Source organism: Ziziphus jujuba, chromosome 10 (assembly GCF_031755915.1).
Source record: "Ziziphus jujuba cultivar Dongzao chromosome 10, ASM3175591v1".
NCBI lineage: Eukaryota > Viridiplantae > Streptophyta > Magnoliopsida > Rosales > Rhamnaceae > Ziziphus > Ziziphus jujuba.
Genome location: NC_083388.1, coordinates 3757356 through 3769253, shown reverse-complemented (window position 1 = coordinate 3769253; position 11898 = coordinate 3757356). Strand labels below are relative to the sequence as shown.

Here is an 11898-nt window from a genome sequence, read left to right as displayed (position 1 = left end):
TTATTTCCTTGTGCTTGTCTCACTCATCCAACCTTTACTCTGATTTGTCATTTACCAAAAGTTAAGAAAACCTCCACTGATCTGCGAGAGAACCAAATTAAGTCTGTCCTTCACTCACTCACTCTCTTCTTTCCTTGTTTCCATTTTGTGATCATTTGGAGTCTTCTTGCAGTTTCTTAATTCTACTTGATCTAATCCTCCTTTTCATCATACTTTCTGGCTTTCTTAGTTACTTTATTTCTCTTTATATTGTCGCCATCTTTTCTATATAGATCCACATATCTTGTACTTTGACAACCACAAAAAAAAAAAAAAAAAAAAAGGGAAAAATAGTAGTAGTGGCTATACAGCACTTGCAGCTGCTCCCTCCATTTAGATTCACAACCAATTGATCAGGTAATTCACATCCATACTGCTATGCTGTTATGATTTGGATTTCCTTTTATTCCATACTTTACATCAATTTGCACGTATAACTTACACAATCATTATTAATTTGTTTTATTTTAATTTTTCATTTTTAAGTTTTAAAGTTAAAACGCTATACCGAAAAAAGTGATGACTTATAAAATTTAGTAAACCAAATTATTATCGTGTCAGCTGTTACTATCGTTATTGTCAATTACCATTGGTGACAAAAAAGTTTTTTTTTTTTTTTTTCTGTTACAAATATATTCACCCCATAACTTTTTTGTTGTGATTACAGAAGATTGAAAAAAAAAAAAAAAAAAAAAAAAAAAAGAAGGTAGATTGGAGGTAAGCATGGATCAGTTCATTATCTCAATTGGTGCAAAAATTAGTGAATATACAGTTGCACCAGTTGTTCATGGATTGGGTTATTCCTGCCACTACAAAACAAATGTAGACAACCTTAAGACGCAAATTCAGCTATTGGAAGGTGCAAAAGACCGCGTGCAACATTCGGTTGATGAGGCTACAAGAAACGGTGAGGAAATTGAAGCTGATGTTCATAATTGGTTGATCGGGGTAACCAACGTTTCTAAAAATGCTGAAGATTTTTTAAAACATGAAGACCATGCGAATCCCTTGTGTTCTTGCAAGCTCTTTCAAATGTTGGTCTCAAGGCATAAGCTAAGCAAGAAAGCAGAGACCATGGCTAAGGCTGTTGATACTGAAATCAAACTTGCAACCACAATATTATCCCAAAGGGTTTCTTATGCTGTCCCTCCAGAGGGTGTCATTGAAGTCGGACATGGTGGCTACATGACTTTTGATTCAAGAATCTACACCATCAAGAAAATTATGGATGCTTTAAGAAATCCTAATATTAGGATGATTGGCTTGTATGGTATGGGTGGTGTCGGTAAAACCATGCTTGCCAAAGAGGTTGCTAGACAAGCCAAGGAAGAGAAGTTATTCAATAAGACGGTCATTGTCTCTATATCCCAAACTCCAGATGTTAAAAAGATTCAAAAGGAAATTGCAGAGCATCTAAGCCTAAAACTTGATGAGGAAAGCATATCTGTTAGAGCAGAACGACTATCTCGTCGACTGGGGCAAGAAACGAAGATCCTCCTAGTTCTAGATGATGTCTGGAAGAAATTGGAGCTGCATGAAGTGGGAATTGCTTTTGGTAATGACAAGAACGGATGCAAGATACTGCTCACCTCAAGGTTTGAAGATGTGGTGCAGAGTGAAATGGGAGCTGAGAAGATATTCTTGCTTGGAGTTTTATATGATAATGAAGCAAAAGATTTGTTTGGAAAAATTGTGGGGGATTCAATGATGAAGAACCCCGAGTTCCAACCTTTGGCAAGCGATATTATCAAAGAATGCGAAGGCTTACCAATTGCTGTAGAAACGGTTGCAAATGCATTGAAGAACAGAAAATCTCCTGTATGGGAAAATGCCTTGCAAGAGCTAAGAAGGTCTGTTCCAACTAACATCAAGGGCATGCACGAAAAAGTCTATTCCAGTATAAAGCTGAGTTATAACTATTTAGAAAGTGATGAAGCAAAGTTGATGCTGCTATTTATTGGTTTATATCCAGAAGATTATTACATAGCCTTTATCACCTTCTTCATATGTGGCATTGGATTGGAATTATTTCAAGGAATCAAAGGATTAGAACAGGCTGATAACAAGGTGGTTACACTGGTTGAGAGTCTAAAGACTTGTTGTTTTCTGTCGGATGGTCCTCTCCCTCGTACAGTCAGAATGCATGATGTAATTCAAGATGTTGTCATCTCAATTGGGTCCCAGGAAAAGCAAATGTTTTGCTTTAGAAATTATGATCCGGAGGTGGAAGACAGTAAAAAACTCAAAGATGCAACCGCAATTTCACTGCTGTATAGCACTGATGATTCTCGACTTCCTGAAAGGTTAAAATGTCCGCAACTCAACTTTCTTTTAGTGCTGTGCTATGATCTATCTCTATGGAGTGATCGTTATTCCCAAATGTCAAACCATTTTTTTGAAGAAATAAAGGATCTTAGAGTTCTAGAGTTGTTTCGTTTGTGTTTAACAACTCTGCCTATATCATTTTGTTTCCTTCAAAATCTTCAAAGTCTAGGTGTGTACGATTGTGACTTAGGAGATGTGGCTTTGATTGGAGAGTTGAAGAGTTTGAAAATTCTTGTTATTTCTGGCTCTAATATTGTGGAATTGCCGAAACAAATAGCGCAACTGACTCGTCTACAGTTATTATGGGTGAATCGTTGTTCCAAACTTGAAGGGATCGAACGCAATGTCATATCAAGTTTAATACGTTTGGAAGAGTTGGATTTCAAAAATGGCTTTACAAAATGGGATATGGATGGAGTCAATATTGACAGAAGAAATGCTAGTCTTATTGAGTTAAAGAATTTGTCTCTATTGAGCACCTTACGTATACACATACCGGATTTTAACATTGTGCCAAAAGGCTTGTTTTCTATGAAGTTGAGAAGATATGAAATAAAAATAGGACGATTTCGGATGCACATCTTACATGATATTTATAAAATGATATAAAGTTTAAATTGTTCAAGAATATTGAGACTTGAGCTCAACATGAGAAGATTGTGGGATGATCCTGGTCTTGAAATGTTGTTGAAAAGATCCGAAGAGCTCTTACTATACCGATCAAAAGGTGTGAACAATCTTGTTCCTGAATTAAATCGAGAGGGTTTCCCACAGTTGAAGTGTCTCATAATTGCGAAGAACGATGATATGGAATGCATTACTAATTCCATGGAGCAAAATCATCCCTGCTCTGCTTTTCTAAGCTTGGAGATATTGTATCTTAAGAAACTAATGAACTTGGAAAAGATATGCCATGGCAAACTTTCAACAGATTCTTTTGGCAAATTAAGAGCTGTAATTGTGGAAGATTGTGATAGATTGAAGAATCTCTTCTCGTTCTCCATTGCCAAACAGCTTGAGGAGCTTAATGTTATCAAATGTAAGATGATGACAGAGATAGTTATTTATTTAAGAGAAGATGATCCCTCCATCATTCCTGCTGAAGCGATTGCCAAGTTTGAGTTTCCTCAGTTGCAGTCTTTGACTTTGGAATCTTTACCCAAGCTCGTTAATTTTTTCCATGATGGATCTGAGGCCCCTTTCACAAGTCAAAAAGAAGATATAGGTCGCATATCTTTGTTCAACACAATGGTATAATTCTTCAAACCTCAACAGATTTTCAATTTATATATATATAAGTTTGAAGATTATAGATATTGCTATTAGTTATTTTCTCCGATCTCATATGCTTGATTATTGCACCAAAATAATTTAAAATTTCAATTTGAAAATAAGTATTCGTTTTCCATAACTAAGATTATAAATAGCATAGAATTAAGACATAGTTTAATTTGTTAGTTTTGATTACTGACAAAATTAAAAATTATCTCTTTGAAGGTTGCATTTCCTAGCTTGAAGTCTTTAAAATTGTCTGCAGTCAACTCCAAAATGTTATGGCCAGACCAACTTCCAGAAACCTTCAAGATGCAGAATCTAAAAAGCTTGAGGGTTGACGGCTGCAATAGTTTAAAGCATATATTATCTTTTTCTATGGCCGGAAGTCTTGTACAGCTTCAGAACCTAGAGGTACGTCAATGTAGTGTTATGGAAGAGGCACTAACCATAAATGTTATAAGAAACTCAGAAGGGATGGATAAGAAACTGCTTCCCAATCTAAAATCTTTGCATTTAGAAGAACTCCCAAACCTCAAAAGGTTTTGCTCCATAAGTTGGATAAAATTCCTTTCCATGGAGAGATTGAGTATAGATGCTTGTCCCAAATTGGAAGTTGCAGATTTACTTGGAGAGCTAAGGAATTTAAAATCCCTCTGCCTTTCTAGGTTAGATATTGTGGAGCTTCCGAGAGAAATAGGACAATTAACTTGTCTGCAGTCATTAACTTTGATAGATTGTCCTAAACTTGAAATGATTGAACCCAATATCATATCAAGCTTACTAAGTTTAGAAGAGCTGAAATTTCAGAATAGTTTTACAAAATGGGAGACTGAAGTAGTCATCGGTGAAAAGAGTAATGCACATCTTTCCGAGTTAAAGAATTTGGCTCATTTATCCACCTTACATCTAGCTGTACCAGATGTCAACAGTTTGCCAAAATATTTGTTTGGTACAAAACTGAAAGGATATAACATAAATATAGGAGAACACGAGCTCAAGTTCAACAATTATAAAAATTCGAGAAAGTTGGAGCTCAAGCTTAACACAAGCAGTCTATTAGATGAGCATGCAGACCTTAAAATGCTAATGAAAGGGTCTGAAGAATTGGGTTTAAATGGATTGGAGGATCTGAACAATGTTGTTTATGATCTGGATTGGGAGGGCTTTCCACAATTGAAGTTTTTTCAATTCCAAAATAATGTTGGAATTCAACACATAATCAATTCAATGGATAAGATTCATCCTTGTGGTGCCTTTGTAAGCTTGGAGACTTTGGTTCTTAAAAAATTGGTGAACCTTGAAAAACTCTGTCATGGGAAACTCACAGACAAGTGTTTTGGAAAGTTAAGAAAAATAGATGTGAGTAACTGTAACAGATTGAAAAGTCTTTTTTCGTTATCTGAAGCAAAAATTGTTTTGAAACTTGAACAAATCAGAGTGGCCGAATGCAATATGATGGAGGGGATAGTTATCCATGAAATAGAAGATGATAACCAAAATAATAGCAACAATGCTGCTAATAAGTTCGAGTTTCCTGAGCTATATTCATTGAAGGTGAGATCTCTACCAAAATTCGTACAAGTTTTTACAGAAATGAAGACAAATGCCACATGTCAGAATCAAGAGGAGGAACTGGTTACCACTTTTCCCATACACTTTTTCAACGTAAAGGTATATTCTTTCGCATACAGTCTCTAAACATATATACTTTTTATGTACGGACCAAGATCACTTTGCTATATATAATTCAATTATTATATGGCTTTGGTTTCTTAAATTTTATTTATATTACAATTAATTGTTTTTGTCAGGTCAAATTTCCTAAGTTGAAAGCATTGACACTGAAAGGTATTGCCACCCCGAATACAATATGGAATTGTCAGTATGAAGGCCGACTCGAAGATGATAAAGAACATGCCGGAATGCTGTCCCGTTTGGAAGGATTAAAACTGAGTGAGCTGCCTCAGTTGATGCATTTATGGGAGGAGGATTACCACCATGTAGGAAGAGCCTTCGGCAATTTGAAAGCTCTATTTGTGAGTAGGTGTGACAGATTGAAGAACCTAGTCCCATGTCCGATATCTTTCGAGAACTTGAGATATCTCAGAGTGTCAAAATGCCATGGAATGGAGAATTTATTAACACCTTCAACAGCTAAAAGTCTGTCACAATTGAGAAGAATGATAATCACTGAATGCAGAAGAATGATACAAATAGTGGGAGATCATCAAAAGGGAAATGATGAAAGTGACGGCGAAATTGTTTTTTCTCGTTTGCAGGTTTTGGAACTTGATAATCTACCCAGCCTGACGAGTTTCTATTCAGGAAGTAATCATATCTTGAGATTTCCATATCTGGAAGGGGTATTTGTAAAGTCCTGCTGTCAGATGCGGAGTTTCTGCAATGGAGAAGTTAGCACTCCGGAACTGAAGAAAGTAATATTAAGTGCGCTGAAGGAAGATGAATATGATAGTGATGATGAGTATTCTATAGATGGGGATGATGACTATGAAGATGAAGAATGGGACGTTGATGATAAGTATTGTGATCGGCCAATGATGGAGTTAAAGAAGGGTGATATTAATGCCACTATTAGACATTTATCAGAGAGCGGCCCAGTTGATACTTGACAGCAAGGTAACGCCACAACTAGAAATTCTATAACAAGGCACAAAAAAAAAAAGCTTTATTTTTTCTATTCTCTTCTTCTTTTGAAAAAAAAAAAAAAAAAGTTTTATCCTGGTTAGTTTGTTCTTTCTTACACTTTTTGTTTTTTTAATCAAATGCTTGGTTACTATTCACGATCACTGTTTTAACTTTCAGTTCAACTCTTTCCTGGGATCAGATTCAATGATTATGTCGTAAAGTTAAAAAATAATAATAATAATAATACTGTGAGAACCTATTAATCTTACATTTCGCCAAAATTTATAACTATATTATTACTGCTATTATCATCATTATTGTTTTTGTTTAACGTTGTTAAGTCTTCTTTCTGGTTTGTGCAGGGTCGCGTGGAATTGAGCTCATAAAAGAGTATTTGATTAATTTTAGTTCATTAAAATTTCATATATTTTAGCTAAAATTTCAACTGAGCTGACTTAATTAGTTTATTGAAATTTTATGTGATAAAACTGAGAAATTTGAAATTGTTGCTTTTGGATTAACGACAATAGCACTTGTATATTTTAATAATGAGCAATTTCTATTTTTATTAAATTCTTTGCATTTATTAATTAAAAAAATTACCCCTGAAAAATTTATAACCCACCAGCCACCTACGTAATGAAAAAGCAACATTCAAGTTTCCATTTTAAGATCACCTAAGATTTTATATAATTACTGACTGTCAAATTTCTTTTTCTTTCTTTTTTTTTTTTTTTTGAATTGAATTTCTTTTGGGTTAGTTCTTAGTTTATTAAACTTTTTTTTATTTATTCTCTTTTTAATTTGTCTCAAAAAACTTGCGTGCAAAAAGAGAATTTTTTATTTTTTTATTTTTTTATTTTTTTTGTGTATACCGTATTGCATACCAACACACTCTCTGTTTGTATTTCATCTTCTATCTTCACATAATCTGGGTGTATGCAGGCTACAAAAATGGCGTAATTATAAGCATCAAAGAAGACCTGAGAGGCCTGTTATAGTTGCGTTAGATAGACTGATATTAATGTTGCTCCCGGGCTAAAACAATGACTTTAGTTATTAGGCCATAAACGTTCTTGGACCAGGGGGACTAGAGGCAGAAATTGAAAACACAAACGAAACATGTGATTGAACAAAGTGATCCATCAACAACAAGCAAATAAATTATCAATTTCTACCCAAAAGAATGATGAAATTTTCAATTAATATTTGTTCATATGATTAAATTTTTTTCTTTAAAAAAAAAAAAAAACATTCTGCCAACATAAAAAACATGGAGGGAAAAAGTATCAAATAATTCAATGGAATTGTATTTTTCTCTCTCATGTCAAGAAGCATTCAAACGTTTGCTGTGGATATTTGATAAACAGTAAAATTGAGAAGTAAAAATCATAAAGTTAACAAAATTTCTTTTTAACAGGACTAGAGAGATTTTCACCAAAAATAATAATAATAATAATAATAATAATAATAATAATAAGCACTAGAGAGATAATTAACGCTTACATTTCTTACAATAGTGGTTTAGGCGAAGCTCGCTGATTAGCGATACAATTAAATGCGTTAAATGCAATAAATAGAGACGCATTTCACAAAGCCGCCAAATGTTGTGTTGCTAAAAACATTATATGAATAGCAATGCAGAAATAAAAGTCGCCTAATGTGGATGAAACAGTGACGTGGTACAAAAACAAGTCGCTAAATGTAAAGAGACTTGCGACGCTAAACATAAAGGAATCCACAACTCTAACTCTCTACATCGCTAATTTTTATGTCTATACTGCATCACCGTTTTATGTAAATTCATACGTCGCTAATATGGAAGAACCAGTGACTCTATATTTTATGCGTCGCTAATTGTTAGAAATTTTAGTGACTTATTATAATTCGTTGCTGTTTTATGTAAACATATGCGTCGCTAAATTGTAGAATTTTTAGCGACTTGTGTAGTTATACGTCGCTATTTACTTACAACTATGTATCGCTAATTTCATATCTGTTTAACCTTTAGCGACTCGTTGTTTTGTGCGCTATATATTTAAATAAAAGCGTCACTAAAAACAGGGACTCAAGTCTAGAGCGTCGCTAAAGGTCGAAAATGGCGACCATGTTGTTATTAGGCATCGCTAAAGGTCAAAAATGGCGACAATGTTGTTCTTATGCGTCGCTACAAGTCTTTTTAGCATCAATTTTCTTCTTGTACGTCGTTGTTGCTTTTTTTTAATTGTTAAAATTTATTAAAAAATAATAAATACAAAAAAAATTAAAATTAGCTTGATTCAAAATAATTAGAATACAAAAATTGAAAGTAAACATTTTCATAACAAAATACCTATCAAATAAATTGAATAGTATCTCATAAAATATTTTTACAATTTGGTAAACTATGTATATGCAAAAGCAAAAGCGATATTAACTAAATCTCCATGAATTGCATATTCATTGATAAGGAAGTTGTCATCCCCTTATTGACGATATTACACACCCTCATACTGCATATGAAAAAATTAATAAATTTATAAACACTTATGCAAAATAAATATATATTAATTATTAAAAAGTAATAATTTAGTAGATGAAAGTTTAAAAAATATTATCGTTGTTCTTATGCAAGCGAATAAAAAAATTAATTAAATGGATAATAATAAATGTCATAAATATTACTTAAAATCTACGTACCAATTTATTTAGAAGGTATTTGTTACCATATCCTCTCACAATCGCTACGAACATAGCCACTCTCACATTCATCCTCATTATCATTTTCATCAACACTTGGCAACTGTATGACAAATGGATTGTGAGCCATTGTAGTATCATCAAGAACATCTTCTTCAACAAAAATACGATGTTATGGTGGAGTTGAAACAACAAACCATCTTGAAGATCTTTAATATAAAATACTTGTTGAACTTAACAAAATAATGTCAAGCAATATTACAAACAAAATATCTACAAAAGCAAGATTAAGAAAACCCAACGAACCTAACCTACGGTTAAAATGAAGCGGCAAAAAAAAAAAAAAAAAAAAACCCACCACATGTCACCGCCAACCACAAAGAAAAAAGAAACTCACCTAAACGATGGAGATGAAGAAACAAGAAACCCAGCTAAGCACGAGGGCGAAATAGAGAAATCCAGCTTTTTGACGAAAACGTAGGCAAATGAAAAATGAAACCTGAAATATCCCACTCTTCATGTCTCTCTTAGATTGCTTCCAAATATAACATCTATTAGGTAGTGCACTTGATGTAGTTTTAGAAAAAAAAAAAAAAAAAAAAAGGATTCAAAGGAGCGCATAAAAATTTTAAAACGCGCTAAAAATTTTCAACACAAGTGCTTAAAATTTTAAAATCCTTTTTAAGATTCTTTTTTACTTCTTAAAATTAATAGAACAGGCAACATATTTACATCTTAAAGTGTCACTTGTTCCATCAATGTCATTATTTTTTTTTAATTAGTTTTTTATTCTTCATCTAAAAATAAATATTGAAAATATTTCTTATATATGTGAAACAAAATTACCAAAGTGGTAGTTTAATTATTTTATTTTCCAAGTACAGTTTATTTACTTTAAAATCCTGTTCTAAGTTTTATTTTTTATTCCTTAATTTGATGGAACAGTCGATGCATAAAGAACAAAAAAAGTCGCTAGATACTTTTTTATTTTTTTGTTTTTTAATTGCTATTAATTTGCTTTTGAAGTATAGTTTATTTTCTTTTAAAAGTTGCAAGCAGAAAAATATTTTTTTTTTGAATTAAGAGAATAGGCGGTGCATTTACAATTAAAAACGATGTCTTTTCTCTCAATTTTTTTTTCTTTGGTTATTTTTTTATTTTTCATCTACAAATAAACATTGAAAATAGTTAAAGAATAAAAGTATAAAAAAAATAATTAAAGAATAAAAGCCAAAAATAAAAAATGGAACATGCAATGCATTCATAAAACATTGCATCTCCTCTTCTCTCTTCTAAATAATAAAAATACTATTTAAAATACTTGAAAATTTAATAAGAAAATAATCTGTACTTGAAAAATAAAAAAAATAATATATTTAATTAATATTTTATTATATTTGATTCATATTTTTATTAAGTTTTTATTAAAATTTTCAAAATAATTAAATTTATCACAATATTTTTATTTCCTATCTATTAAATATGTATTAACTATTTATGAAATTATTAATTTTAAAATAATAAAATTATTATATGAGTTAATATTTCATGTATTTGAAATATTAGATTCTTATGCCAATATTTATTTGAATTTTATTGTTTATAAATTATTTTGTATGAATTTATCTATCAAATAATCCTAGTTTGATAAAACTAAAAAGTAACTTTCAAATTGAAAAAAAAAAAATCACTAAAGGCTGGAATAGGCGTAGCATTTTTGATGTTATAATTTTCAGATTCGTCGCTAAATGTAGGAATAGACGACGCATTTTTGAAAAAAGTCATTAAATGCGATAAAAGGAGACGCATTGTAAAAAAAAAGTCTCTTATTAATTTTTAAACATAAAAAAAAGTTTTTTAAATAATTTTTCATTACCTTTTTAACATAAAAAAAACTTTTTAAATAATTTTTGAAGTCCTAAATGACATAATTATTGAGAATAAATCTCTTAAAAATAATTTTTATTTATAAAATTATTTTTATAAGCATAAATAATTGATATATTATTAATTTATACACTATTTTATAGAAGTATAACAAGTAACTTATCATAGAAACACAAATAAATTAAAGGAATTTCTTAATAATTTTGCCTCATATTTCTATCTATTAAAATTTTCAAAATAATTAAATTTATTATATTTTTATTTTCTATCTATTAAATATGTATTAACTATTTATGAAATTATTAATTTTAAAATAATAAAATTATTATATGAGTTAATATTTCATTTATTTGAAATATTATATTCTTATGCCAATATTTATTTGAATTTTATTGTCTATAAACTATTTTGTATGAATTTATCTATCAAATAATTCTAATTTGACAAAATTAAAAAGTAACTTTCAAATTGAAAAAAGAAAAAAGAAAAACAAAAAAGGTCACTAAAGGCTGGAATAGGCGATGCTTTTATGATGTTATAATTTTCAGATTCGTCGCTAAATATAGGAATAAGCAATGCATTTTAAAAAAAGAGTAGCTAAATGCAATAAAAGGCGACGCATTATAAAAAAAAAATCTCTTATTAGTTTTTAAACATTAAAAAAGTTTTTTAAATAATTTTTCATTACCTTTTTGACATAAAAAAGTTTTTTAAATAATTTTTGAAGTCTTGAATGACATAATTATTGAGAAGAAATCTCTTAAAAATAATTTTTATTTATAAAATTATACATTATGTCATAGAAGTATAATAAATAACTTATCATAGAAACATAATAAATTAAAGGAATTGTTTAATAATTTTGCCTCATATTTCTATCTATTAAAAATTTCAAAATAATTAAATTTATCACATTTTTATTTCCTATCTATTAAATATGTATTAACTATTTATAAAATTATTAATTTGAAAATAATAAAATTATTATATGAGAAAATAGGAGACGCAACCATCGCTTTTTCCAATTTTTTTTAATTTTTTTTTTAA

The 11898-nt window shown here is 30.5% G+C and overlaps 2 protein-coding genes across 2 annotated transcripts; both read left to right on the top strand.

The window, feature by feature from the left end:
- Positions 1-762: 762 nt before the first annotated feature.
- Positions 763-2973, top strand: LOC112490560 (disease resistance protein At4g27190-like). Its single transcript, XM_025070511.3, has one exon. It carries the CDS (start codon positions 763-765, stop codon positions 2971-2973), a length of 2211 nt encoding a protein of 736 aa, XP_024926279.3.
- Positions 2974-3012: 39 nt separating this feature from the next.
- LOC107410500 (uncharacterized) lies at positions 3013-6823 on the top strand. The gene is made up of 4 exons (XM_025070413.3): positions 3013-3615; positions 3862-5310; positions 5451-6276; positions 6648-6823. Exons 1-3 carry the CDS (start codon positions 3013-3015, stop codon positions 6267-6269), a joined length of 2871 nt encoding a protein of 956 aa, XP_024926181.3. The 3' UTR covers positions 6270-6276; positions 6648-6823.
- The last annotated feature ends 5075 nt before the right edge of the window (positions 6824-11898 follow it).